Source organism: Argopecten irradians, chromosome 3 (assembly GCF_041381155.1).
Source record: "Argopecten irradians isolate NY chromosome 3, Ai_NY, whole genome shotgun sequence".
Lineage (NCBI taxonomy): Eukaryota > Metazoa > Mollusca > Bivalvia > Pectinida > Pectinidae > Argopecten > Argopecten irradians.
This window is the reverse complement of record NC_091136.1, coordinates 29243743-29271410: the sequence shown is the minus strand read 5'-3', so window position 1 is coordinate 29271410 and position 27668 is coordinate 29243743. Positions and strand designations below refer to the sequence as shown.

General features: G+C 35.7%; 1 protein-coding gene across 1 annotated transcript in view; it reads right to left on the bottom strand.

Moving 5' to 3' along the window:
• LOC138319611 (ubiquitin carboxyl-terminal hydrolase 34-like) overlaps positions 1-27668 on the bottom strand; it is a 57860-nt gene that overhangs the window by 9470 nt on the left and 20722 nt on the right. Inside the window, 48 exon segments of the mRNA XM_069262758.1 lie at positions 3664-3730; positions 4344-4406; positions 4408-4428; positions 6026-6160; positions 6391-6423; positions 7023-7120; positions 7538-7685; positions 8035-8139; positions 8318-8362; positions 8682-8786; positions 9057-9239; positions 9875-10039; positions 10209-10287; positions 10460-10542; positions 10732-10878; positions 11294-11423; positions 11734-11798; positions 11919-12047; positions 12379-12432; positions 12616-12694; positions 12950-13124; positions 13586-13755; positions 14130-14224; positions 14384-14461; positions 14604-14660; positions 14952-15098; positions 15224-15289; positions 16336-16499; positions 16868-17051; positions 17370-17546; positions 17974-18084; positions 18437-18595; positions 18756-18880; positions 19103-19223; positions 19446-19619; positions 19898-19984; positions 20511-20597; positions 20853-20975; positions 21321-21449; positions 22672-22860; positions 23126-23377; positions 23839-24042; positions 24377-24562; positions 24918-25034; positions 25527-25681; positions 26166-26248; positions 26724-26822; positions 27194-27411. Coding sequence (XP_069118859.1) covers positions 3664-3730; positions 4344-4406; positions 4408-4428; positions 6026-6160; positions 6391-6423; positions 7023-7120; positions 7538-7685; positions 8035-8139; positions 8318-8362; positions 8682-8786; positions 9057-9239; positions 9875-10039; positions 10209-10287; positions 10460-10542; positions 10732-10878; positions 11294-11423; positions 11734-11798; positions 11919-12047; positions 12379-12432; positions 12616-12694; positions 12950-13124; positions 13586-13755; positions 14130-14224; positions 14384-14461; positions 14604-14660; positions 14952-15098; positions 15224-15289; positions 16336-16499; positions 16868-17051; positions 17370-17546; positions 17974-18084; positions 18437-18595; positions 18756-18880; positions 19103-19223; positions 19446-19619; positions 19898-19984; positions 20511-20597; positions 20853-20975; positions 21321-21449; positions 22672-22860; positions 23126-23377; positions 23839-24042; positions 24377-24562; positions 24918-25034; positions 25527-25681; positions 26166-26248; positions 26724-26822; positions 27194-27411 — 5866 coding nt within the window.

The window sequence follows — 27668 nt, the reverse complement described above, 5'->3', positions numbered from 1 at the left end:
CAGGATGTAGTTGTAGGTAAACAGTGGGTACTTACAGGATGTAGTTGTAGGTAAACAGTGGGTACTAACAGGATGTAGTTGTAGGTAAACAGTGGGTACTTACAGGATGTAGTTGTAGGTAAACAGTGGGTACTTACAGGATGTAGTTGTAGAAAGTGGTACTTACAGGATGTAGTTGTAGGTAAACAGTGGGTACTTACAGGATGTAGTTGTAGGTAAACAGTGGGTACTTACAGGATGTAGTTGTAGGTAAACAGTGGGTACTTACAGGATGTAGTTGTAGGTAAACAGTGGGTACTTACAGGATGTAGTTGTAGGTAAACAGTGGGTACTTACAGGATGTAGTTGTAGGTAAACAGTGGGTACTAACAGGATGTAGTTGTAGGTAAACAGTGGGTACTAACAGGATGTAGTTGTAGGTAAACAGTGGGTACTAACAGGATGTAGTTGTAGGTAAACAGTGGGTACTTACAGGATGTAGTTGTAGGTAAACAGTGGGTACTTACAGGATGTAGTTGTAGGTAAACAGTGGGTACTTACAGGATGTAGTTGTAGGTAAACAGTGGGTACTTACAGGATGTAGTTGTAGGTAAACAGTGGGTACTTACAGGATGTAGTTGTAGGTAAACAGTGGGTACTTACAGGATGTAGTTGTAGGTAAACAGTGGGTACTTACAGGATGTAGTTGTAGGTAAACAGTGGGTACTTACAGGATGTAGTTGTAGGTAAACAGTGGGTACTTACAGGATGTAGTTGTAGGTAAACAGTGGGTACTAACAGGATGTAGTTGTAGGTAAACAGTGGGTACTTACAGGATGTAGTTGTAGGTAAACAGTGGGTACTTACAGGATGTAGTTGTAGGTAAACAGTGGGTACTTACAGGATGTAGTTGTAGGTAAACAGTGGGTACTTACAGGATGTAGTTGTAGGTAAACAGTGGGTACTTACAGGATGTAGTTGTAGGTAAACAGTGGGTACTTACAGGATGTAGTTGTAGGTAAACAGTGGGTACTTACAGGATGTAGTTGTAGGTAAACAGTGGGTACTTACAGGATGTAGTTGTAGGTAAACAGTGGGTACTTACAGGATGTAGTTGTAGGTAAACAGTGGGTACTTACAGGATGTAGTTGTAGGTAAACAGTGGGTACTTACAGGATGTAGTTGTAGGTAAACAGTGGGTACTTACAGGATGTAGTTGTAGGTAAACAGTGGGTACTTACAGGATGTAGTTGTAGGTAAACAGTGGGTACTTACAGGATGTAGTTGTAGGTAAACAGTGGGTACTTACAGGATGTAGTTGTAGGTAAACAGTGGGTACTTACAGGATGTAGTTGTAGGTAAACAGTGGGTACTTACAGGATGTAGTTGTAGGTAAACAGTGGGTACTTACAGGATGTAGTTGTAGGTAAACAGTGGGTACTTACAGGATGTAGTTGTAGGTAAACAGTGGGTACTTACAGGATGTAGTTGTAGGTAAACAGTGGGTACTTACAGGATGTAGTTGTAGGTAAACAGTGGGTACTTACAGGATGTAGTTGTAGGTAAACAGTGGGTACTTACAGGATGTAGTTGTAGGTAAACAGTGGGTACTTACAGGATGTAGTTGTAGGTAAACAGTGGGTACTTACAGGATGTAGTTGTAGGTAAACAGTGGGTACTTACAGGATGTAGTTGTAGGTAAACAGTGGGTACTTACAGGATGTAGTTGTAGGTAAACAGTGGGTACTTACAGGATGTAGTTGTAGGTAAACAGTGGGTACTTACAGGATGTAGTTGTAGGTAAACAGTGGGTACTTACAGGATGTAGTTGTAGGTAAACAGTGGGTACTTACAGGATGTAGTTGTAGGTAAACAGTGGGTACTTACAGGATGTAGTTTGTAGGTAAACAGTGGGTACTTACAGGATGTAGTTGTAGGTAAACAGTGGGTACTACAGGATGTAGTTGTAGGTAAACAGTGGGTACTTACAGGATGTAGTTGTAGGTAAACAGTGGGTACTAACAGGATGTAGTTGTAGGTAAACAGTGGGTACTTAACAGGATGTAGTTGTAGGTAAACAGTGGGGTACTTACAGGATGTAGTTGTAGGTAAACAGTGGGTACTTACAGGATGTAGTTGTAGGTAAACAGTGGGTACTTAACAGGATGTAGTTGTAGGTAAACAGTGGGTACTTACAGGATGTAGTTGTAGGTAAACAGTGGGTACTTACAGGATGTAGTTGTAGGTAAACAGTGGGTACTTACAGGATGTAGTTGTAGGTAAACAGTGGGTACTTACAGGATGTAGTTGTAGGTAAACAGTGGGTACTAACAGGTGTAGTTGTAGGTAAACAGTGGGTACTTACAGGATGTAGTTGTAGGTAAAACAGTGGGTACTTACAGGATGTAGTTGTAGGTAAACAGTGGGTACTTACAGGATGTAGTTGTAGGTAAACAGTGGGTAACAGTGGGTACTTACAGGATGTAGTTGTAGGTAAACAGTGGGTACTTACAGGATGTAGTTGTAGGTAAACAGTGGGTACTTACAGGATGTAGTTGTAGGTAAACAGTGGGTACTTACAGGATGTAGTTGTAGGTAAACAGTGGGTACTTACAGGATGTAGTTGTAGGTAAACAGTGGGTACTTACAGGATGTAGTTGTAGGTAAACAGTGGGTACTTACAGGATGTAGTTGTAGGTAAACAGTGGGTACTTACAGGATGTAGTTGTAGGTAAAAGTGGGTACTTAGGATGGTTGTAGGTAAACAGTGGTACTTACAGGATGTAGTTGTAGGTAAAACAGTGGGTACTTACAGGATGTAGTTGTAGGTAAACAGTGGGGTACTTAACACGATGTAGTTGTAGGTAAACAGTGGGTACTTACAGGATGTAGTTGTAAGTAAACAGTGGGTACTAACAGGATGTAGTTGTAGGTAAACAGTGGGGTACTTACAGGATGTAGTTGTAGGTAAACAGTGGGTACTTACAGGATGTAGTTGTAGGTAAACAGTGGGTACTTACAGGATGTAGTTGTAGGTAAACAGTGGGTACTTACAGGATGTAGTTGTAGGTAAACAGTGGGTACTTACAGGATGTAGTTGTAGGTAAACAGGGGTACTTACAGATGTAGTTGTAGGTAAACAGTGGTACTTACAGGATGTAGTTGTAGGTAAACAGTGGGTACTTACAGGATGTAGTTGTAGGTAAACAGTGGTACTTACAGGATGTAGTTGTAGGTAAACAGTGGTACTTACAGGATGTAGTTGTAGGTAAACAGTGGGTACTTAACAGGATGTAGTTGTAGGTAAACAGTGGGTACTTACAGGATGTAGTTGTAGGTAAACGTGGGTACTTACAGGATGTAGTTGTAGGTAAACAGTGGTACTTACAGGATGTAGTTGTAGGTAAACAGTGGGTACTTACAGGAGTAGTTGTAGGTAGGTAAACAGTGGGATGTACTTACAACAGGGGTATGTAGTTGTAGGTAAAACAGTGGGTCAGTGGGTAGGTAAACAGTGGGTACTTACAGATGTAGTTGTAGGTAAACAGTGGGTACTTACAGGATGTAGTTGTAGGTAAACAGTGGGTACTTACAGGATGTAGTTGTAGGTAAACAGTGGGTACTTACAGTGGTGTACTTACTTACAGGATGTAGTTGTAGGTAGGTAAAACAGTGGGTACTTACAGATTAGTTCAAAATAAAAGTGGTTATATTTCATCTGGGTGTAATACAATGATAGACTTAAAATTTTCTGAATAAGTCAAAGGTTTTTACATCAATCATCAGAAAATAGGTAATACATGTACTTTTTTCAGCTTGACATTAGATATAAAACTCCAAGAAATTTTGACAACAAGTACAATACTTTAAATGATCATGTATGGGTATGACAAACTACTTGTACATGCCTCATTTTCTATATAAACTCACCTGATGTAATACTAGGATACCCTCTGTTGATATCTAAAACAAAGTGGGGATTAATGAATGACATGTCTCCCTATACATATCATCCATGCTTACAATCGATTTGTAGTAGGAATTTTAGCTTTATGATTATGTGGACATTGATTACATCAAACTTATTAATTATGAAATAGCTTTCTCTTAGAAACTACCAGATAATTGATGATATAGTTAATGGAGACCATAAACTTTTAGTAGTTGACATCTTTAGTTCAATACTGTATAACAAAACTCTGATTTGGGTAGTAATATATAAGTGAAAATTCTGATCTCATTGAAAAATATTTACTTTTATTTCACATCAAGTTGTATACCATCATACTTCAATTGTGTTTAAAACTTAAAGAAATATAAGGAAGAATTTGAAAATAATATATTCTATTTTACAATTAAGTTACCTGTTTGTTGTGATGCATGGAGATCTGTGGCTCACAGAGCCGTGGTTGGAACAGCTGCCATAGGGTCACCGAAGTAACTGGAGAACTGAAACGACAAGGATTGCCAACATATAATCAAAATGGACTAAATCAAAAAAGAAAGTTTTTTATTCTTTGTACAGTATTTGTCATTAGCAGGTTGTGTACAATATCATTACAATTAATATGTACATATAAACAACTTTATTGTGATCAAGATTACTGTAATCATTATCTTACCATGAGTTTCTCCTCTCGTGTAATGATACAGTATTATTGTGATCAAGATTACTGTAATCATTATCTTACCATGAGTTTCTCCTCTCGTGTAATGATACAGTATTATTGTGATCAAGATTACTGTAATCATTATCTTACCATGAGTTTCTCCTCCCACGTAATGAGACATGAGTCAGTATTATTGTGATCAAGATTATTGTAATCATTATCTTACCATGAGTTTCTCCTCCCGCGTAATGATACAGTATTATTGTGATCGTGATTACTGTAATCATTATCTTACCATGAGTTTCTCCTCCCACGTAATGTAATGATACAGTATTATTGTGATCAAGATTACTGTAATCATTATCTTACCATGAGTTTCTCCTCTCGTGTAATGATACAGTATTATTGTGATCAAGATTACTGTAATCATTATCTTACCATGAGTTTCTCCTCTCGTGTAATGATACAGTATTATTGTGATCAAGATTACTGTAATCATTATCTTACCATGAGTTTCTCCTCCCACGTAATGAGACATGAGTCAGTATTATTGTGATCAAGATTACTGTAATCATTATCTTACCATGAGTTTCTCCTCCCGCGTAATGAGACATGAGTCAGTATTATTGTGATCAAGATTACTGTAATCATTATCTTACCATGAGTTTCTCCTCCCACGTAATGAGACATGAGTCAGTATTATTGTGATCAAGATTACCGTAATCATTATCTTACCATGAGTTTCTCCTCCCGCGTAATGAGACAGTATTATTGTGATCAAGATTACTGTAATCATTATCTTACCTTGAGTTTCTCCTCCCGCGTAATGAGACAGTATTATTGTGATCAAGATTACTGTAATCATTATCTTACCATGAGTTTCTCCTCCCGCGTAATGAGACATGTCAGTATTATTGTGATCAAGATTACTGTAATCATTATCTTACCATGAGTTTCTCCTCCCGCGTAATGAGACAGTATTATTGTGATCAAGATTACTGTAATCATTATCTTACCATGAGTTTCTCCTCCCGCGTAATGAGACAGTATTATTGTGATCGTGATTACTGTAATCATTATCTTACCATGAGTTTCTCCTCCCGCGTAATGAGACAGTATTATTGTGATCGTGATTACTGTAATCATTATCTTACCATGAGTTTCTCCTCCCGCGTAATGAGACAGTCAGTTATTGTGATCGTGATTACTGTAATCATTATCTTACCATGAGTTTCTCCTCCCGTAATGAGATGAGCACAGTATTATTGTGATCGTGATTACTGTAATCATTATCTTACCATGAGTTTCTCCTCCCGCGTAATGAGACAGTATTATTGTGATCGTGATTACTGTAATCATTATCTTACCATGAGTTTCTCCTCCCGCGTAATGAGACAGTATTATTGTGATCGTGATTACTGTAATCATTATCTTACCATGAGTTTCTCCTCCCGTGTAATGAGACAGTAGGTCAGTACAGTGAAGTAGCTCAGTAACTTGGTGGTACCGTGGCTCTGAGAGTCCGCGTACACTTTGGCACGTTGTAGAAGGTTTAACAAATGGTTATAGATCTGCAAAATAAAAGTGGTTATATTTCATCTGGGTGTACTAAATGATCAGACTTAAAAATTTCTGAATAAGTCAAAGGTTTTTACATCAATCATCAGAAAACAACAATACATGTACTTTCTTCGCTTGACATTCAGATATAAAACTCCAAGAAATTTTGACAACAATTTAAATGATCATGTAACTCTTTATGACAAACTCTTGTGTGCCTCATTTTCTATGATAAACTCACCTGATGTAATACTAGGATACCCTCTGTTGATATCTAAAACAAAGAAACACTAATGAATGACATGTCTCCCTATACATATTATCCATGCTTACAATCGATTTGTAGTAGGAATTTTAGCTTTATGATTATGTGGACATTGATTACATCAAACTTATTAATTATGAAATGTTTTTACCCCCGTAATTGCCCAAATTTGATTTTGATAATGAAAAATTTGGACTGGAAAGTCTAGTCTTGAAGATGAAACATTAAAGTGAACAGTCGGGCAAGGAAAGTTAAAGTTGGTAAAAATGGTGTGAATGTACCCGGTATAATTTCTTATGGAATAGAAATATAAAATCTCCCGTCAAAACCTCTCTGCATGCTAAGAAATTAATTCATAATTCAGGAATCCTAAAACATCCTCCCGACTGACTATGTCTGTGGTTACATTTCCACTCAGCCTCGCTTTCAAAGAGTTATTTCAATGGTCAGAACTGGGCAACGTAAGCAGAACTTGACCATCATTCTAATATGTGAGAACATTTGGAAGGCCAATGAACTCATTTAGACTGGTTTTCTTTGCCCGACTATTCACTTTAAGTATTATCATCATAAAGCTATCAAGACTGTTGTTTAAATGTTTGACTTACTGATATTTCTTTTTGTGGACTGAGGATGCGGCGTGTGGCTACAAATGTTTGGCGGAAGTGGTTGCTTGGCACAAGAGAAACGAGAAGACAGGCTGCAGCTGGAATAAACATGGCCAGTATAAAGGCTAGTATTGTTAAGCATTAACTTTCACCTCTTTCACATTATTGTTACAACTATAAACTGCAACAGAACAGGAATAGGAAAACAAATCTTCATTCAAAGCAGCAGATTATTGCAAGGTCAACTATAATTTCTACTGTTTCTAACCCCGACGGTAATGCTGGCTTATTTTGCCATCACTACTTAACATTGTTGTTGGCTTATTTTGCCATCACTACTCACCATTTCTAACTCTGACATTGTTGCTGACTTATTTTGACATTGTTGCTGACTTATTTTGCTATCACTACTCACCATTTCTAACTCTGACTTTGTTGCTTGCTTACTTTGCTATCACTACTTACCCTTTCTAACTCTGACATTGTTGCTGGCTTATTTTGATATCACTACTCACCATTTCTAACCCTGACGTTGTTGCTGGCTATTAAGTAAGGTTCTACCCAACTCTCCATCTGGTTTAGTAGCCAGTGACTGGCTAGCTTGTTCCTGGTCACTTGAGAGGACATCCATTCCAGACATGGCTGTGGACAACTCTTGGTCAGCTGGAACATGATAATATATCTTACTGACATGTTATGAGCGGGAACACTGAAACATCACTAGCAGATACCAACCTATCCTCAAACAAATATTTAAAATAATTTTGTTCATAAGATTACCGATCTCATAACTTTTTTTTTTTTTATCTTTTAAATCTGCTGTAATGAGTTGTTAGATAATATTGATCTTACTCTGAATATTATCGATCTTTTTTTTTGCACATTTGAAATTTCTTCAACACAAGATATGGTCGGCATAAATATCATAATGGTGTAACTTTACTCTGTTATAAAGATGTAGTATTACTTCCAGAATAAATCAAATTGATTCGTTACTCTTTAGTATACTGACCTCCCAGAACCTCTGTAGAACATACTGGGTAAAGGGAGGTAACCCAGGAGGTCCTCCTCCAAACTCCACCAACATGGACATCAATTTGAAGAAAGGCTGCGAATGCTGCAACAGAGACAGGGACAATGTATCTTATTCTCTTTTTCTGAATATAATGTTACATTGAATTTCTAGCCTTTAATTTGACATCACAGCAATATATTGTTTTATCTTATTCCCATGGAATTGAATAATATGGTAGACAAATTACAATTACAAATTATTTTAATTAAATGATACTTACCTCAATACTAAGCTTCTTAATAGCACTAAATACCATGGTAACAATCTGTAAATTATTCAATAAAAACATTCATTGATTTTGAAAGACAATGTCTATTTCACATAGATCCAATTGATGTTCATTTTTAATATGAAAACAAGGCGATAGCATCGTCCAAGATTCTTTGAAAATGCTTGATTCATCTGTATACAGGAAACTGAATACAAATGCTTTGTTGGTTCAAAACATTTCAGAGTAAATCAAATCAATTTCTTTTTAAGTTAGGAAATCAAATCAAAAATTTTTCAAGTTAGGGCTTTTAGATAATAATGGACATTTTAAATGTGGAAAGTTTTGTAGAGCATGACAAAGATTAAATACATACAGCTACAGCCAGTTGCTCATTCCAGCGACAGAGACTGAAGATAAGGTTACATGTCTGTCTCACATTGATGTTGTCCCTAATCTGGTTAAACAGGAATGGGAACCCCTGTAGAATACAAATAAATCATTTACATTCAAACAAAGCAGATCATTTCAATCCTTACATTTCAAACAGCATTGCAGATATTATTCACATTCATCATAAATGTGATCTCATTTATGTTCCCTTTCTAAACACTGAACAAGAAATAATATTTTGATGCTAATTATCTTTCCATCTCATAAAACAGTTATAGCCTTTATCTGAGATGTAATACTACATAGTTTTCAATCCTACAACAGTTATAATCTTTATCAGAAATGTGATGGTACATACCTTCCCACCTCCTATAACAGAGTTATAGTCTTTATCAGAAATGTGAAGCTGGTTGTCCTCACTGCGAGATTTCTCCACCAGTAGAGCTATCAATGTGATCATCTTTTCCAGCGACATTGGTTTGTAGTTATCGTCTGTGATGGTGATCACTTCATCCTCCTCATCATCTGATGGAATCTCAACCTATGGTAGAGAAAGTCCAAAATTACAAAATGTCAACTACAGGCTAGACTAAAAGTCAAGATAAAACAACACCCTCTTCCTCTTCTGGCTAGGTGGCACAATACAGACACTAGTTAACACTACAGGTAACCTATCCATATCAGACCATAGAATGTTTTTGTAAGGTCTACATCACTCTCTTCCAAGTGGAAATCAGTTGTAATGAATTGAGAAGGATAAGAACTGTCAGTCCTATACGCTCTCATTCATGATCTGTTTTTGTTGTTAATTTAGAAATTAATTGATTTTGGTATATCATAACTTAGATACTTAACTTAGATACTTATTGCAGAATGAATTCATGTTTATACTTTGAAATAAGATCTGGAGAGGACTTAAATAGGCGTAGCCTGATGTCCAATCCTATTGATGTACATAATATCAATAAAATATTGTTGAAAATGAAAAATCTGTTTTTGTTGTTAATTTAGAAATTAATTGATTTTGGTAAATCACAGCAAATACTTAACTTAGATACTTTTTTGTTGAGTGCTGTGCACCGTCATTGACTGAAGCCATACTATCTAGATTTATGTAGAGGCAAAATCAGTTAGAAGTCAAGTCTCAAGTTTTAGTTAATCTGAAGTAAGACTCACATAGTTTTCCTGTGCCTTCTGTCCCATATAGAAACCAATCATTGTGGAGATGGCATTACTGTTGATCAGGAAGAAACACTCCTCGTCTCCCATCTTAGCAAACTCCAACAGGAACGCAAAATACTCTGTGAGGTACTTACTGTGGGGCCGCACACCATGCTCAATCTGATGTGAAAATGCAAGAAAGTACAAATGGCAAGTAATGAATTGTTCATAGAAGAAATCAATTGGATTTTTTTCCATAAAATATCTACATGCATACTGTCAGTAACATTTCGTAAAAAAATATCGGCATGCATACTGTCAGTAACATTTCGTAAAATCCTAAACTTACAATTGTTAGCATCTTCTTGATAAACCTGGTCACACAGGATTTGGTGCCCAGCTCAGACACATCAATCTCACCATCATCCCTGTGGAATAAAGTACAAGTTTAGTACAATGTCCATACTATATAAAATAATTTACAATTTTTGTTAAGTCGCAAGTTTTACGCTTTTAATTTTTATCAAAAAAGAATAAAATCACAACTGAGAAGAAATTAAAGTGTGTAAATACTATACAAACACACAGAGCAATACTCACCCTTCAATGAAAGGCTGTAGGTACAGGTCCATGTGTGCAGATCGTAGCTGGGAGATCACGTGGATCAACAGTCGCTGGAACATCTATTAATACAGACAAAAATATCTTTAAATGTTTGCTAACTTTTTCAAATGTCTGCAAAAGATGCACATGTAATGATTTATAAGAAAATAGATAATACTAATATACTTCAAATCAGAAATAGAATCTGTTATGAAATATGCAACATACTATTCTCACTGGCTTATTTTAATTCATCTGTGGGTACCCACCTGTCGGACCATCTGGTTTGGACATTTGATGAGGATCTGTTGTGGCCACCAGTCACTCTCTGCCATGTGGTCCAGGAACCACTCACACGCTGACGGACACGTGTTAAACTGTTTCGTCAGCAGCTCTATCCACTGTAGCATGGTCGGCTGGTAACAACAACAGTGTACACACAATTTATGACATCGCCATGTGGTCGAATATGAAATTTTAAATTATTCTCTCGCATAGATGTCGGAATATTTGGAGACAGAGAATAATTGTAGATGTAGGTTCAAATAGAAGTAAGTTTAGTTATCGAGTGACTGCAGTAAAATATGTTTATAATGCACACACTTACAACGCATTCATAATTATAATATTAGTACTTTTTATTCCTAGGCAAAATTTATGTAAGATGTTTGTAATATGAATATACAAAGAACTAAGCTTACAATGAAGTAATTCTGTTGATCCCCAGAGGTTTGTTATAACCAAGTTTTATCTTATTTCCTTTATTTGTAAGTAAGATCATTATCTCTTCCCTAAGGACAATTAACACCAGGATTTAAATCAATTTGGTACCTTTTCCTTGGCATGTATGAGTGTCTCGAGAACAAATGAAGTACTGAGCTGTGAGGCGCATAGAGACACCTGGAGCTGGGGATCCTTGGACAGTGTTGTGGGGATATAGCCACAGATCTGCCAGATAAACCTGTAAATAGACAATTAATCAGACATAAAATATTAAATACATCCGTAGATGGCCAGATTCTCTTTCACATCAAAATTTGATAAAGGATAGGCCAATTAATTCCTAACAAGTACAAAGTCTTAAAATAGATACTTTAAATGTTGTGCAGATTAGAATTAGAGTAAAACACAACAATAATCGAAACGCTTACAGTAAACATTATATTTTAGATACTCAGGCAAATGCCCTTACTTATGTGCAAACTACGTCTAATAAACCTATTTTCTTGAAACTCCACATTCAAGCATTTGGAAAGCTCTATGGCACTTACCCAAAATAGGTGTGTTCAAATATATTCTTGTCCTGGAGGAACTGCATATTGTCCTGCCAAATCCACTGTAATAAAACATTCATAATTACAATTTAATGTGTTTCCAAGTTCATCATTTCTTCATCACTTTTAATTGATTTCAAAATATGACTGTTTTTCATAAATTTATTTTAACATGAACATACCTCAGCCAATTCCTTTGACAGTTCAAAATTGAACTTCTGGACTGGCTCAACCTCTAACAACTTCTTGGGTTCCTCCGTATCTTTCTTTATTGGACATCTCTCATAGAACAACATGTAAGCACTATTTGTCTGAAAGGTAAATTTTTATTTGTATAGTAAACATATTACCAATTAAAAATTGACTATCTTAAACAATACATATTGTAAAGTAAAAATATGATAAAACAACTATGAATATGATGTAGTTTGTTTTGGGGTCCAAGACTAAAATATTGGTAAAAGAAAAACTTGGATAAACCTCGAAATAATCAATACTTCTGAATTTTTTTGAATGTACCAAGGTCACAAAATTGAACTGTCCTTTCTTTATATTCTTTCTATAGAAACATTTGTACCATTTATTTATAGGATGTGTACCCAATGTTTTACCTTTAAATCAACAACAAATCTAATATCTTACCTTTTCAAATGAAAAATCCATGAACTTGTCCGTCACAGAATCATACGTTTTACTCTGAAGAGAGAAAAGCACAAGATGAAAACATGGCCTTAACTAGAATGTTTATGTAGTGCTGTACAACAAACTTCTACAACCAGGCAAATAAAAGACTTTTTGAACAGCAGATTTTATTTACTTAAATGTAAACATCATTAATTAAGATTTCTTTTTGTTTACAGATATTATCCAATAACTTACGGTCATCTCTCCCCCGAAGCACTCTGTAGCTATCTGGCTCGGATCAAAGGGCTTCACCTCAGCATCATTGAACAGGTACCTATACACATGGAAAAACAAGTTCATATGTAGACATTTCAGACATGTTACTCAGTAAAGTTACTCAACCAATTGCGTTACATACATTGTAAAAGTAGTACCAACAATAAGCAGCATGGGAAGTTGGGTGTGTTGAAAGTGGGACAAACGTTAAATTGCTTTTTAATTTCTCACAAGGCAAATTCAGAAAACCTGATAGAGATCTTAATGTTCTCATGTTGTGGTAATGTTTGTTGTACTATTGAATATGACTTACCATTTATCCTGTCCATTGTCAGTTGTATGCATGCGGTCGCGGATGAAGCTGTAGTAATGGCCACCGTCAGCTGTTCCTGTGTGTACAGTCACACCCGTCAGCTCATAATCGTAGCCCTCCTCTTCATCATCCTCCATCTCCAACATCTGTAGCCGTTCATCTTCATCATCATCCACTGTTAGAGTAGGAAAGAGTTGTGTATCATTATCTGTTCTACAGATGCTTCATGAGAAGCTTCAAGGTATATACTAACTATTTTACTAAACCTAGTTAAGACTTCACTTTACAGCCAATGAATATCCCATAGAATTATAAACTACTCATCATGTTGTTAACTTATTCAATTTGGATTTTAATTTATACTGTTAAAATTGGTAAGCAAATTCATAAAATGTGTAACATAATAAATAAATACATATGGATATTTATCAATGCAAGAAAACACAATCTACTTCAAGACTATCAATTGAACGTCTCAATTACTCATTGTTACATTACATTGTTTCCAAATATCCTCTGATCATATTAACTGCTCTTAAGTGTGTTGGTTTTTGTGCGATTTTGTAATATTTTCTGAAGTAATACTGCTGGAACTAAAGAGAGATATAAATTTTAATTTGTCCACATCTTTTATACCTTTTAATTTGTCTGGCCCCATCAGAGTTTTCTCCATGTACTGGGTCATGTCCAAACACAGTGGGAAGGAGAAGTGAGTGTTAACTTTCTCTTTCATCATCGTCACCATGTTGAAGGTGTAGCGCATAGTGTTGAAGCACAGTATCCTGGGTAGTCTCTTAAAACAGGCCCTGGTAAAAAGACAACATGCCATCAATAAACTTTTAAAAGATGAAAGAAATTCTGCATTTTAGAAATCTAATTTGAATTTTTATCAAACAATTTTAATCCATTTTTGTGCTTTAAGAATTGAATTATATTACTAACTAGAACTGTCACCAGAGTGGACGACTAACACCCCCCCTCCCACTGCACCAATTTAGTAATATTGCAGTATACCAGATACCTTCTATTCCAGTATAACCCCCCTAACTTTGTTGCAAAGGGTATAATGACAGAAGATGGATCATAAGTTTATAACTAATCTAATCCCATTTGTATTTATGCAAATGAAATACGTTAAAATCCAATGATCTGAAAAGAACTAGATTAAAGACTGACTTACCGTTTCTCTGCTCGCACTTTCTTCTGACATTTTGAACATGTGTACATATTATCTCCTTCAAGCATGTCTTTGACAGTTACCTCATCTAGTGATTCCTGTCAACATAAAATACCTCATTACTAAATGGACACATTACAAAATGGCAATGCTTGACACCATGTAGAAGATGCCAACCAAATCATTTAAGTTGGAGTGGTTAACTTGTTCATGTCAAAATTACAAAAGTTTTATTGTATGTATAAGATTATACTTACATAGAGGTTTTTCATGTCTGTCACTTGACATCTGACCGTATAGAATTCCTCCAGGGTTCTACTAACATGGGGGCAGTCCTACAAAGAAACAAATCATACTTTACAGGAATGACTAAAATACACAATTTGTAAATTTCATTGATAGAAAACTACATATTTTCTTCTGTACTTTTGTATTACTGACATTTTTTTTTTTAACCAAATAATTAAATACACTTACCAGAGATACCACATTGTTGGTCAGAATTCCACCAAACAGGCTCTTCACCAGCTTGTGCTGAGAATGGAAAATAATTAATTTAACTAACATGTCAATCATATATTTCATCAAATACATTAATTTATTATTAAAGATTAAACATGGATATAAAATATCTTTGATAAATTATTTAAATTCCAAAAAGATTTTTCCTGACATGAACGCCCACACCTCCATCTGAGGTAACATGACAGGATAAGCTGTGATGGGAAAGAGGGACATGAATGATTATGAGCCGGTTATTTTTGGTGGGACTAGGCTGTGGTCTCAAAAATGTAATCAATGTTAGTTTCTACATAAAGAGCTTACCATTTCTGGTGACATGTCCTCCAGTTTACTGATAAGATCAGTGAAGAACTCAGTCATGTCCTTTTGTTCCCCAGTGTTCAGGGGCTGTTTGTCCATAGTGTATGTCTTACAGAAGCTCCGAGGGTTGTACGCTTTTCTTTCACTCTCCTAGTCAACACAAAAATATTTATAGTTATGATCATCAACCTAGTAGTCTCATAAACATGGAGGTTAATATCTGCATATTATAACAGAAATAAATTATTTTCTATTTAAGTTGTAAATTTACATACCTGTAGATAGGCAAACATCTTCTTCAGTTCCGACATGGTTCCTTCATACTTGTTATGTTTAGAACACTGAAATCAAATTAAAATCGTCATAATCAATACAATTTTGAATTCTTTTTAACAACTAAAAAATATAGGAAGACTTTTCTTCTTACAAAATCTGTTCTAAAAATTATGCTTTCATTTTTACCTGTCACATGTAGACATAAACTGACCGACCAGGGACCTGAATTTAGCCCATGTAGGAATCATCAACTCTAATAAATACCGTATTTTTCCTATTAAGAGCGCCTCCTCTACTGAGGGCGCCCTCACGTTTTTTGCTGAAAAAAATCAACTAATTTCATACAAATTTTGTGCCTGATTGTGACGATTTGTCTTTGCAGACGCTAAAAAAATACTGTTTCACATCAATCTGATGCTTAACAGATATCCGATTGTATAAGCACTAAATTTATTGCATTGGACATCTTTGCCACATGTTTACACATAGAAACAGCGAGAACGCCATGTTCAAAATAAAATGTGTCACTTGAATGCCCCACACACGTGTATGGATGAAAACTAACTGGCAACAACATTTTAGCGATGTCTATACAGGTTTTATGAATACTTACTGTATATCTATGATAAAGGTTCCTAAATAACAGGAATGTTATCATTTCTAAGCATTTTATTGTGTGCTCTTGTCGGTAATTCCCATCTGCCACAAAACGAAAGTAGCGATCGAAAGCACTGTCTGCCATTTTGTGTACGCATGATAAACAAACAGGCTAGCATTAAATGCCAAAATTCTGTGAAACAGACATATTTACCAATGTTTATTTCTTCTGGTGCTGACATTTCTTCATAATTATGTAATTTCAATACTTACTTGACTTCAAAACGTAAGTTGGTTATAGTAAGTTTCAAAAAATACGAAACTAAAAGCAAGATGACTATAGTCTGTTTCAGAAAAAAACATCTAAAAATGGTCTCAAATAACGGCGCCCCCTTTGGCCATTTACCCGCGCCTGGCGCCCTCATTAGGGAAAATACGGTACATTAAGTTATTCAACATCTACATGCATATAGAAAAAAATATTTAACTTATGAGGAATTACTATTCTACTTACAATGGCCTGAAGTACAGATTGTCGAGCCTGTGGTAACATGTACAGGTGTTGCATACAGGTAGCCATGTAACAGGTGGCTCCTAGGTTGGTCAGTCCTACATAGCCACACTTGGACCGTCCATCCTCGTGGGGCCAGTAGTCCCATGGGTAAGGGGTGTGGGCATCTGGTAAAATGAAAGACAAGGAACATCAATTATACAATTTTTAAACTTCGGTTATTTTGAAATACTTAGTTGTTTATTTTCGCTGGGATTAATATTTTTGCTATGTCACAGGACATTGCTATGATCATGATATTGTATCAGCTAAATGTTGAAATATGGTTGATATTGTATACCCTGAAAGCAAGATCACAATTTTTGTTTTTAATTGCTAAAATTTAATTTTCTCTTTTTTTTTAGTTGAAATCTAATTTTTTTTACCTGAATAGAACTAATAATTTTCATCATATTTAGAAATAGTAATAGATATGTATTTGAAAGTTTATCTTATGGTATTTTCCCTATCAGGTAACTCTATGTGGCTTACATACCCTTTGTGTGTTGTTTCATCATCAGTTTGTGGAGAATCCCAAAGTTGTCTACGCTGCCCTTAACAAACTCCACCAGGAGATCATAGGCTGAGGACCGACTGTTCTGACTTTTACACTTGGGTAAAAACCTCTTACTGGGAGATGGAAGGGCAAACAACAACCAGAATACCTCCTCCAAGAAGTTCTGTAAATGAACAATTCTCTTGTAACTAATAGTACTATCAATTAAAACATAACTTCGTCATAAAACCAGTTTCCATTCCCTCCAATTCCTGTTTATTTGTGGACTAAAAATAACCATCTAAAACATTATTTTCACTTCATTCGGTTTCATCAAAGATGTATTTTTATTTTGACAGGTTTCATCAAAGATGGGTTTTTTTTCTCAATAGGCTCCATTAAAGATGTATTTTTTTTTTATTTCAATAGATTACAACCAAAGATTATTCAAGGGAATTCTACCATGTAATTATAAGCCCTTCCAGTCTATAGCATTATTTACCTGTCCCTCAGATGATGGTTTGTATGTAGGATTGTGTTTGATGATAGCTGTCATTAGATTGAGTAGTCCTATGATTCCGTCATCCTCCTCAAACCCCTGTCTCGTTTCCAGGTACTGACGCTCCATTATATGGTTAGACACATCCTTAGCCAGGTTGTTTATGTTGACAATCTCATCCTGAGCAAAAATGTAAATATGATATAATATCAGTTAGCTAACAATATCCTACCAACCTTTATTTTTTCCTATGGTACATAGTGTTAGTGTAACAAAATCGAACATGATATCACAAGTGATTAATAAACAAATCTCAAGTTCCATTCAAAATATTGTGATCAATCCCAATGCAACTCTGAATTCACTGCAAACATCCACAAAATTTATCTGGACCAACATGATAGTGTAATGAAGTTTCTGTGAATCCATCGGGATCCTGCTGTTAACATTTTTTATAACTTTTGTATATGTGCCAAAACTATTTATCCCCATGAAAATGTGCTTTAAAACATTTTTAAATAGCTTAGTTTGTTGTAATTAGACAATAAACTCGGCCATAATTTATAATTGATACTGAAGCCAATCCATTAGGATGATTATGTATTACCTTGTCAGACTTGGCGTCCTCCTTTGATATACTGTCCACAAAGCGACACACCAACCAGAAGTAGTCCCTACACCCTGGCCCCTGGGGCTCCTTCTCCTTCAGTCCATCCAACTGTGTAACACACCATAACATGATAACTTATAGCTTGTATCTTTCATCAATTGCTACTTTATTTCTGTGTATACTATATTGAATTATCGTTAGTGTTCTGGTGAAATTATGCAAAAGATTTTATCTCACGAAAATAGAGTGGTTTACAGTATATTGTAATGTTCAATCAAGATGTCATTTGAAAAGGCAGAATATTAGATTTGAACTAGAAATGTTTCAGACATTAATGCCCCTGCCTCCATATGAAACCAGAAAAGGATGAGACAAGATAGGACTGGATGGACAATGTTAACCTTCTCATTTAACAGTAGGGACTTAATAGAAGAGAAGCCTTTTTGTTGGTGATACTTACATCAAAGTTGCGTTGAGGTTTGATGGTAAGTGCCTCGTTGAGGAAGCTAAGTAGACTGGACAACATTGGCATGAGAAGAGTGTAACCTGTCTTACTATCAGCAGTACGGCCGAGACAGAGACGGTATAAACCCATACAGGCCTCGCGTCTCACAAATGGCTGAAATATTACAAACCATGGAAATATATATGTCAAATAATATTCTACAATTCAATCATAATTTATTTCACAAACGAATAACATTTTTTTTTTTTAATAAGAAGGATGAGAAGCTATTTTTTTTAATAAGAAGGATGAGAAATATGTTAAGATATCCGACCTCTGGGGCATCCAGTGTCAGTCTGCGGAGCCAGGATACAAAGTTCTGGGCAGAACACAACGCATGTTTGACTTCTTCACTGGAGTAGGCCCAGGATACCAGGAACAACCAGGAGTAATGTACCACTGAAATAGATGGAGAGGTAAAATTATAACATACATATATATCTACATATATGCTACATGTACGAGGTCTCAATCTATAATGACTTGAGCGTTGTTCAAGTAAATGTACACAGAATATTAGGATTCAGGAAATAAGAAATGCATGGTGACTTTTTTTCAATTTTGCTACTTATTTTGCACATCAATCCGACACAGTAGATGACAGATTATCAGAGTACATACCTTCTGCCCTGCCCCACGTCCCAGTGTTGACAGGGTTCGTGTCACTGGGAAAGGCTGCATCATAGAGAATCTGCATGAGGATCTTCAGGATAGACTCGATGTTCAGCATGGATAATGTAGACTGTTAAGACAAAATAACATATTAAATTTTCTATAAATGGCTATAAAGAAATGCAAAAAATAATTCATCCAAAATTTCAAAACAAACTTCAAAAGGTTTAATGTTGAAAAGAATGTTACTTCAGTGAAACCATTAGTCTTAAATACAACAAATGGAATTTCTAAATCACTACCTAACCAGACAGAACTAAAAGAATAGCGTCTGAATGCTGTCTAACAGTACCTGATTAAGCCTGGGTATGATGATCTTCTCACTTCCTCCTTTGTGACGCTTCATCTTTTTCCTTGGACTCTCATACGACTCAAACACATCATCATGGCCAGCTTCAGCATCGGACAGCTCCACAGAGAACTGGCTAATCAGTCGGAGCAGGTACGCTAGGCACTCCTGGTTCCACTGTAAACACACATCCAAATTGATTGTTAGTATTTATTTGTATAGGAATTTGTCATAGGTAATTACAAGTTCATTCAAGTAAATAAATTACTATTGCAAGAATTGTATAAAATACAAATTTGTCATCTGTATGTCTTTTAGCTGTAAACATGCAAATTTTTCTTTTAAACAATGCAATGTAGAATTTATCATATAATAGAATAATTCAATTTTATGGAAATATCAAATTTAATGCATTTTGTTGAATTAAACCTTGGTGTCAACCATATTTTACATACCTGACTCCAAGCTTCTTCCTCTCTAGCTTGTAGTACCCCCGACTTGAAAATGTTGAGTAGATGCTTTAATCCTCCTTTTGTTATAAACTGTGGATAAAATATAAGACATTTCAATACAGAGGATATAACCATTAAATATAATTTTTTTCAATATAATTATTTCAGGGTTGTGTTTAAATGGAGCAAAACTGAATATGATATATCCAGCCCATAAATTCTTCTAGGTATATATCTGGGCCCAGTTTCATGAACATTCCTTAACTTTAAGGATTTACTTAACTTAAATTTTCTCATAGAAAAGCGTTACAAAAGTTAAGGAAAAAATCTTAAGTTAAGGAGCCTTCCTTAAAATCTGTAATGCTTTCCTTTGAAGAATTTTAAGTTAAGGAATTCCTTAAATTTAAGGAATGTTCATGAAACTGGGGCCTGCTTATTTCTGTAGGTTAAAAATTCATATACATCAGCACAAAAATTCTGGAGATTGTCTCAATAATTTGAAATAGATCAAAAGCATCATCGCAATGATTAACAAACATGAACAATGAAATTGGAAATGGCACCAAAACAATTAAAAACTCAATCATCAACCTGACTCTAGATATGTATAACCTACCTTCTGACTCCAAACCTCCTCACTACTGTCAGTATCCATCTCTGAATCTGTACTGATGGCTCTGGAGTCTCCAGCTCCCGACCTCATCTGTTCAAAATAAAACAAAATGTTAGTTTTTCCAGCACCCGACCTCATCTACTTAAACAAAAGTTAACGTTTTCTTTCCTTGAAAAATTGTTAACGATCAAATTCTAAAAGCAAAGAAAAATACTATTTTCAAACTCTCGAATAGTCAGGTAATTTTTCCTTGAAATGGTTTGTTTAATAAAAGAAAGCAATGGCCTATAGGTTATTTCACCAGTTTATTTCAAGTTAATATTTCTAATATATTTTGAAACTTACCGAGAACTTCCTACGATGACGAGGTGTACGGGATAGTGCCTCTACTATCTGTAGTGAGTACATAAGTTTGTGTGGAGCGTTGGGGGCTAGTAAGGTATCCCAATGGTCGGCCTTCTCTTTACTCTGTATAAAATATAACACAGTCATCAGTTAATTCCATTTAAATAGTCTGTTACAAACATTTTCAAAGATAAAAGGATGCTGAAATACAGCATTGAAAGCATCAAACGTATAAGGATAATTCTGAATATCAAAGATAAGTTACAGAGGATATTTTAACCAGAGAAATTATGAAGGAGAAAAGTGTTGGTCATAGATTTAATTCCTTAGCAATTACATTTAAGCATGCAGTCAGCCATGTTGTATTTGGTGAATATTCTTGTCATAAACATATTTTGGGTTAGGTATCTGTTGCTACAAACATAAATCTGACTGTTTATGACACTGCATTTGTTACAGTAGACCCACCTCCTCTGAGACGATACTGTTGAAGCCCTCTAGCATACTTTGGTTGGTTGGTAGTAACATCAGGAGTTCCCACACTTTCCGAGATAACACACGAGCCTTGGTCTGTAGGCCCCACCTCTCCTGGCTCTCCTGCAACACATCAAAACTCAAAATATTTCATATGATTTCCAATAATGACTCTTATTTTTCACTAGGACGAGTTCACATGAAACTCTAGAGTTAACACGAGCGACGCACGTTTCAAAAAAACAACAATAGTTTTAACTCCAGTATGTAATTTGAACTTTGAACTCTACCCATCTCTAACCCAGCTCAGATCCAGGGTTTCGGGTTTCTCTCAGGATTAACGTGTTTTGCTCATGACTCTTGAACTAGGGTCTATACATTTTTTTTTTACGTCACTCAACTAAATCCTCGAGTTTGACGTGGACTTGGCCTAGGAGGCAATTCATCCATTTTTTTCAATATCATTGTTGAATGTCACTATTTATTTATTCAAACTTGCTTGCCTGAGTATGAACAGTAGTACTAACCATCTCTGTAGAGGTGAACTTCCCTAGCCTCTCCAGTAGAGTGAAGAGCTTGCTAAGTATAACCAGTAGTACTTACCATCTCTGTAGATGTGAAGTCTAACTTCCCTAGCCTCTCCAGTAGAGTGAAGAGCTTGCTAAGTATAACCAGTAGTACTTACTCTCTCTGTAGATGTGAAGTCTAACTTCCCTAGCCTCTCCAGTAAAGTGAAGAGCTTGCTGAGGTATGTATAGTATACTTACTATCTCTGTAGATGTGAAGTCTAACTTCCCTAGCCTCTCCAGTAGAGTGAAGAGCTTGCTAAGTATAACCAGTAGTACTTACTCTCTCTGTAGATGTGAAGTCTAACTTCCCTAGCCTCTCCAGTAGAGTGAAGAGCTTGCTAAGTATAACCAGTAGTACTTACCATCTCTGTAGATGTGAAGTCTAACTTCCCTAGCCTCTCCAGTAGAGTGAAGAGCTTGCTGAAGTATGTACAGTAGTACTTACCATCTCTGTAGAGGTGAAGTCTAACTTCCCCAGTCTCTCTAGTAGAGTGAAGAGCTTGCCTGAGTATGTTCAGTAGTACTAACTATCTCTGTAGATGTGAAGTCTAACTTCCCTAGCCTCTCCAGTAGAGTGAAGAGCTTGCTGAAGTATGTACAGTAGTACTTACCATTTTTGTAGAGGTGAAGTCTAACTTCCCCAGTCTCTCTAGTAGAGTGAAGAGCTTGCCTGAGTATGTTCAGTAGTACTTACTATCTCTGTAGTTGTGAAGTCTAACTTCCCTAGCCTCTCCAGTAGAGTGAAGAGCTTGCTAAGTATAACCAGTAGTACTTACCATCTCTGTAGAGGTGAAGTCTAACTTTCCTAGCCTCTCCAGTAGAGTGAAAAGTTTGCTGAAGTGTGGCTCCTGTATCATCAACATCACTGGTAGCTTGCCGTGTGAGGGTGCAGGCAGACAGGATGAGGGGATACTGCCGTCCATTTTACGCTGGGGTCTACTAGCACCCACCGACACAAACACAAGCTGTAACATAAAGGATCTAAATCATACTCAAGTCCTATTGTATTTACCACAGTAAATATTACACATGTGTAACATCATGTTGTGCATGTTTTTATAAACAAATACTTACTAAAGCATGGACAAATTCTTGTCACATATGAGTAAAACAATTCTAATGATTTATGCATGGAAAGTACAGTTATTACTGAAAATGGATAAAATTTCATATCAGAACCGATGTGTCTTCATATTAAAGAACAAATTAATGTACAATCTTCCACAATACCTGCATGTCTTTAAACTGCATATCACCCAGTGATTTCTCGTCCATATCGACAGTAAGATCTTGTCCGAGAGTGATCATACGGATGGGACCATCACCCAGCATAGCACCGAGTATTGGTGAGAGCATCGTACTGCTGTGGGCGCCCTCCGCTTGGTGTCTGGCTAACTGTTGTTTGTGTAATCCCTCCCACCACCGTGTAACCTCCGCACGTAGCTCTGCTACCAGGTCTGTCGATGACATCTCTAGCTGGGTCTAAAGTAAGAATTTATAGTAAGTTATAAAGGTTCTGTAAGCAGAGTGTAAAGAGATGGTTAATGATATTTACCTAGGAATGGTTCTTGATACTATCAAATAATGGATGTTTGAATCCTAAGTTGAGGTACATAAATCTATGCAATAAATACATGCAACTGAAATTAGAAATGTCTATGAAGATAGATATTCCCACAGCTACATAAAGCGGAAAGGCAAGGTAAACATGGAAAACACTACTGTCGATTCAATTTCCCAGGTAGCAGATATCACAAAAATCAATTGCTGTGAAAAAGTTTCAAGAATATATAAAGTAGACCCATATGACTTTAAATCACAAAATTAAATTGTTACAAAAAAGTAGTTACAGAATATGCTCCCCTACCCGATTTTATGACAGGGACAGTACTAGCTGTTTTATGAAGGACATTAAAACTGAATTCTCGTCATATTTAACACACCTTGTCAGTCATGCCTGCTGGCTGTAGTATGACTCTCATCATGGACGATTGTTTGTCCTGGATGGAGCGTTGATGACTGCGGATTCCCTTCCCATCGATCTGCCAGTTCCTCAGGTGATAGGCATACCGTTTCCTGAACGCCTCCAAGTGGTTTTTCAATAGCACCAAACCTCTCTGAATGACTAGTAAGTTGGTATCTGGATTCTAAGAATAAGCAAAGTAATGTTTCAGTTAAATGCTAGTCTTGCAAAAACAGAATTATCTGGATTCTAAGAAGAAGCAAAGTAATGTTTCAGTTAAATGCTAGTCTTGCAAAAACAGAATTCGTTGTGAGGTTTTCTACCCTTCAAAGGTGTTATTTCTTATGCAATCAATTTCTCTGTGTACCTGGGCACAAGTCTTCTCATAAGATCTCCCAGCATATAGATAGGAGAGCTTTTAGAAGCAGAAGAGCTATAAGTGGAGTGACTGAAAGTTATATTCTAGAAGTAGAAGTTGGCAAATCTCGTCAGGCTCTGGGCAGGCAATGAGGATTTACCTGATTGAGATCGGAGAGAGCCTGGACCAGACTATCCATGCAGCGCTGTACAAACTCCTCCTCTTTCTCCAGCTGTCCATTGCCGTAGTTTATGTAGTAACTGTTGAGAATCTGTATAGCTGTGATACTAACGTCAGTGTTGGTAGCCTTAAGGGCGATGTTCCATAACTGGTCCATACCACAGACCTGATACAAATACAGGACACCAACAATGTATGAGAAATGTTTATATTTTAAAAAATTCATCTTTATTCAAAGTAAAGTTTAGAAGACAAAATATTGCCCATTATTTTTAAAGGGATGTAAGACTATTCTTTGTCTTCAAACAGCAAAGCTTTTTGTTCACTTCCTTGTTAGAATTTGCAAGATTTGTGCTAAAATCAATTTGTAACATACATAAATAGCTTTTCAAGTTGTCAACCATAATAATTCAACTTTTTTAACAATAGAGTATGTAAAGTGTCAACTCCAAATCAGTTATTGTACTTGTTAGTACCAGTATTTCTTAAACATTATTAAAAAGAAAAGTTAAAATTTTCACCTGGTCCTCCGTTAAGGATTTATCGAGAGATGCATTAGCAATCCTGGTCAGGTGTGACAACTGTTGGAACAGGTTCAGGCCAATCATACTCATAGATTCTGGCTTCAACTGGGGCATCTATAGAAATTAAAATAAAAAGTTAGTATTATCTATCAACAAATTATATTTTAATGTTTTGTGATGTTGATAGAACTTCATATATACAAGCCATGACTACTGCAAACCAACTTTATTTTGCGCTGTGCACAATTTACTTTCCTAAATTTTGTAATGAAAGCAAATTCGCAAATTAATCCCTGCATCATTTATATTGATCTGACAGAATTTTCATTTACTTTTTAAATCTGCTAATGTTTATCTTCGCGAACGTGTTTTGAAATGTTAATTGAGAAATTTATATAGTAGCCGTGAAAGAATGCTGGTTTTCAGTACTTCATTTATACTCTTATTATCATCATTACTTAGAATAAGCTGTTTGAATGATATTTAAGACTTTTGTAAAGAAAGAGCTATTGGTCAATGCAATTTTGTAATGTTAAGATGAAAATCCATTTAAGAATTTTGAGAATATATTGACTTTCATTTCCATTTGTCAGTGAGTTGTAATACCTTTTCCAAGAAGATGTGTTTAAATGTCTCCAGGCCCATGGCGTGGTGGTCTTTACTCTTTGCCTGGTTGAGGAACCACTTTAGACATTCATCAGAACACTCGGTATCCAAAGCTATACATCGCCATAGTGTATCTACCTGCTCCAGGTTTAACCCTAAAGAAAGGACAATTAATTTGATGTCAGTTTTATTTTCTAGTAAATATGTCTTGAAATTAGTTAGTACTCCTACTTGTATAGGGTATGACCTCACAACCGTATCTAAATATCAGTCTACTGAATCGGACAAACCTAGTGGTTTGGTTGGTTGAATAGCTTAGCGTCCTATTAATAGGTAGGGTCATTTAAGGTCAGCCTCTCCTATATACAATGTGTTGCATGTATAAAGTACATGCAAGTCTTACCTAGTGGGTATAGATTCAAATTTTTCAAAAATTAGCATAAATTTTGATCAAGATTACATTTTGTCCTCAGTGACCCGACCTAAGTCCACATGACTGCGATCAAGCGTCCCTATGGATCGTCACATTACAGACTGGTGGTCAGACCTCCAGATAGTAATACTGTGTGCGCAAGGATGGTTTCATCATTGGACAAATGTTTGACAATTTTTATAATTATAAGAATTGTGAAAACTTACTAAATCCATCAGGAGATCCCATAGCCGAGAACACACAGGTGAGGAAGTCTAGGCGTACCTGTACCTGTTCTTTGTGGCTGTACCTGTGTGTCAAAAATATTGTAGAAACGATAAAGTACAAATTTAATAACAACTTCCAGTATCATTGCCCTATAAATTTGTTGAAATAAATATTTTCCTGATTTGTTGATTGATATGATTACAGTGCCTTTATTTTCTGATCAACAATCTCCAAAGTCAACAAAAGTAAAGGTTAATTCTGATATGTCATAAATATATGACAGCCAATCCTCTGTATTTCTTAATAATTCAATTTTGCTTGTTACGAGCATAACATAAAAAATCTATTCAAGTTAATTCTTAATTAACATCAACAGTTACAAACTATCGGTATGTAGACTTTTTCGAGATCTGACTTACATTGCAGTGGTGCTAGTATTTATTTCAGTGTCAAAGTTACATTGTTGTGATATGCTTGTACATTATATATATTTCAGATTCTGACTTACATTGTTGTGATGGTAGTACACTATGTACATATTTTAGATTCAGACTTACATTGCAGTGATGGTAGTATTGCCAGCCTGTATTGCCTCAGTGTAATATACCAGGTTAATGAAGAAGTGACTCATCATATGGAGCTCCTTTTCAGCCCACCTACAATAGGGAAATATTGCACAGTGCTAAATTCAATTCTGCACCAATATCAATATATCAATATCTCAATTTATCCCAATGTTCAATCAGTCTCTTAAGCAATCCTTGTCTATTTTTTATTTTTGACAGAATAATTTTCTTGTTTTAAAGGGTTTAATATAACAGTTGAAATGTCAAAGGAATCTGAAATTGTTTGTCATGCAAAGGGAATTCACTATAAAAGGAGAATTCCTCTACCAAAACATAGAATAATTAACTGTTTGAATGATTGAGAAAATATTTTTGATTGAAATTGAAAAATTGAAACAATTGCTAGAGCTTTTAAAAAGAACAAATTCAGAAGCCATTGTAAATGATATTAGAAGACTTACATGGTGACATGGTGTGTGTCTGCTCCACTCCTGTAAGGCTGGAAGGAACTAAAGATCTTCTGGAGCAGACGTAGGGACACAACAACAGATTTGTTTTGAGAAAGATTTTCTATGCAAGCTTCAATAAACTTCATCTTGATTTTCCTGTCTGTCGAGTAACATACTAGAGTACAAAGGGCTTTTTCTGCCTCCATTGCTAGACCCTCTGGTAACATATGCTGAAAATTTACACACAAAAAAATCAAACACCATGACAAAGGATGGCCTATCAAAAGGAATATCTAAAGTGTTCTTTCTTACATTAATACTGACTAGGGGATGGAATTCTGATAAATGTATGTTGTAAAATCTTCAATAGGCAAAATTGCTTTTAAAACATTTTTGAAAATTGAAAATAAAGTCAGACTCTTAACTTAAGTGATATTTTAAATTCTATTCAATGTTAAGCATCCCTGATTGTTTCCATCCAATTTTG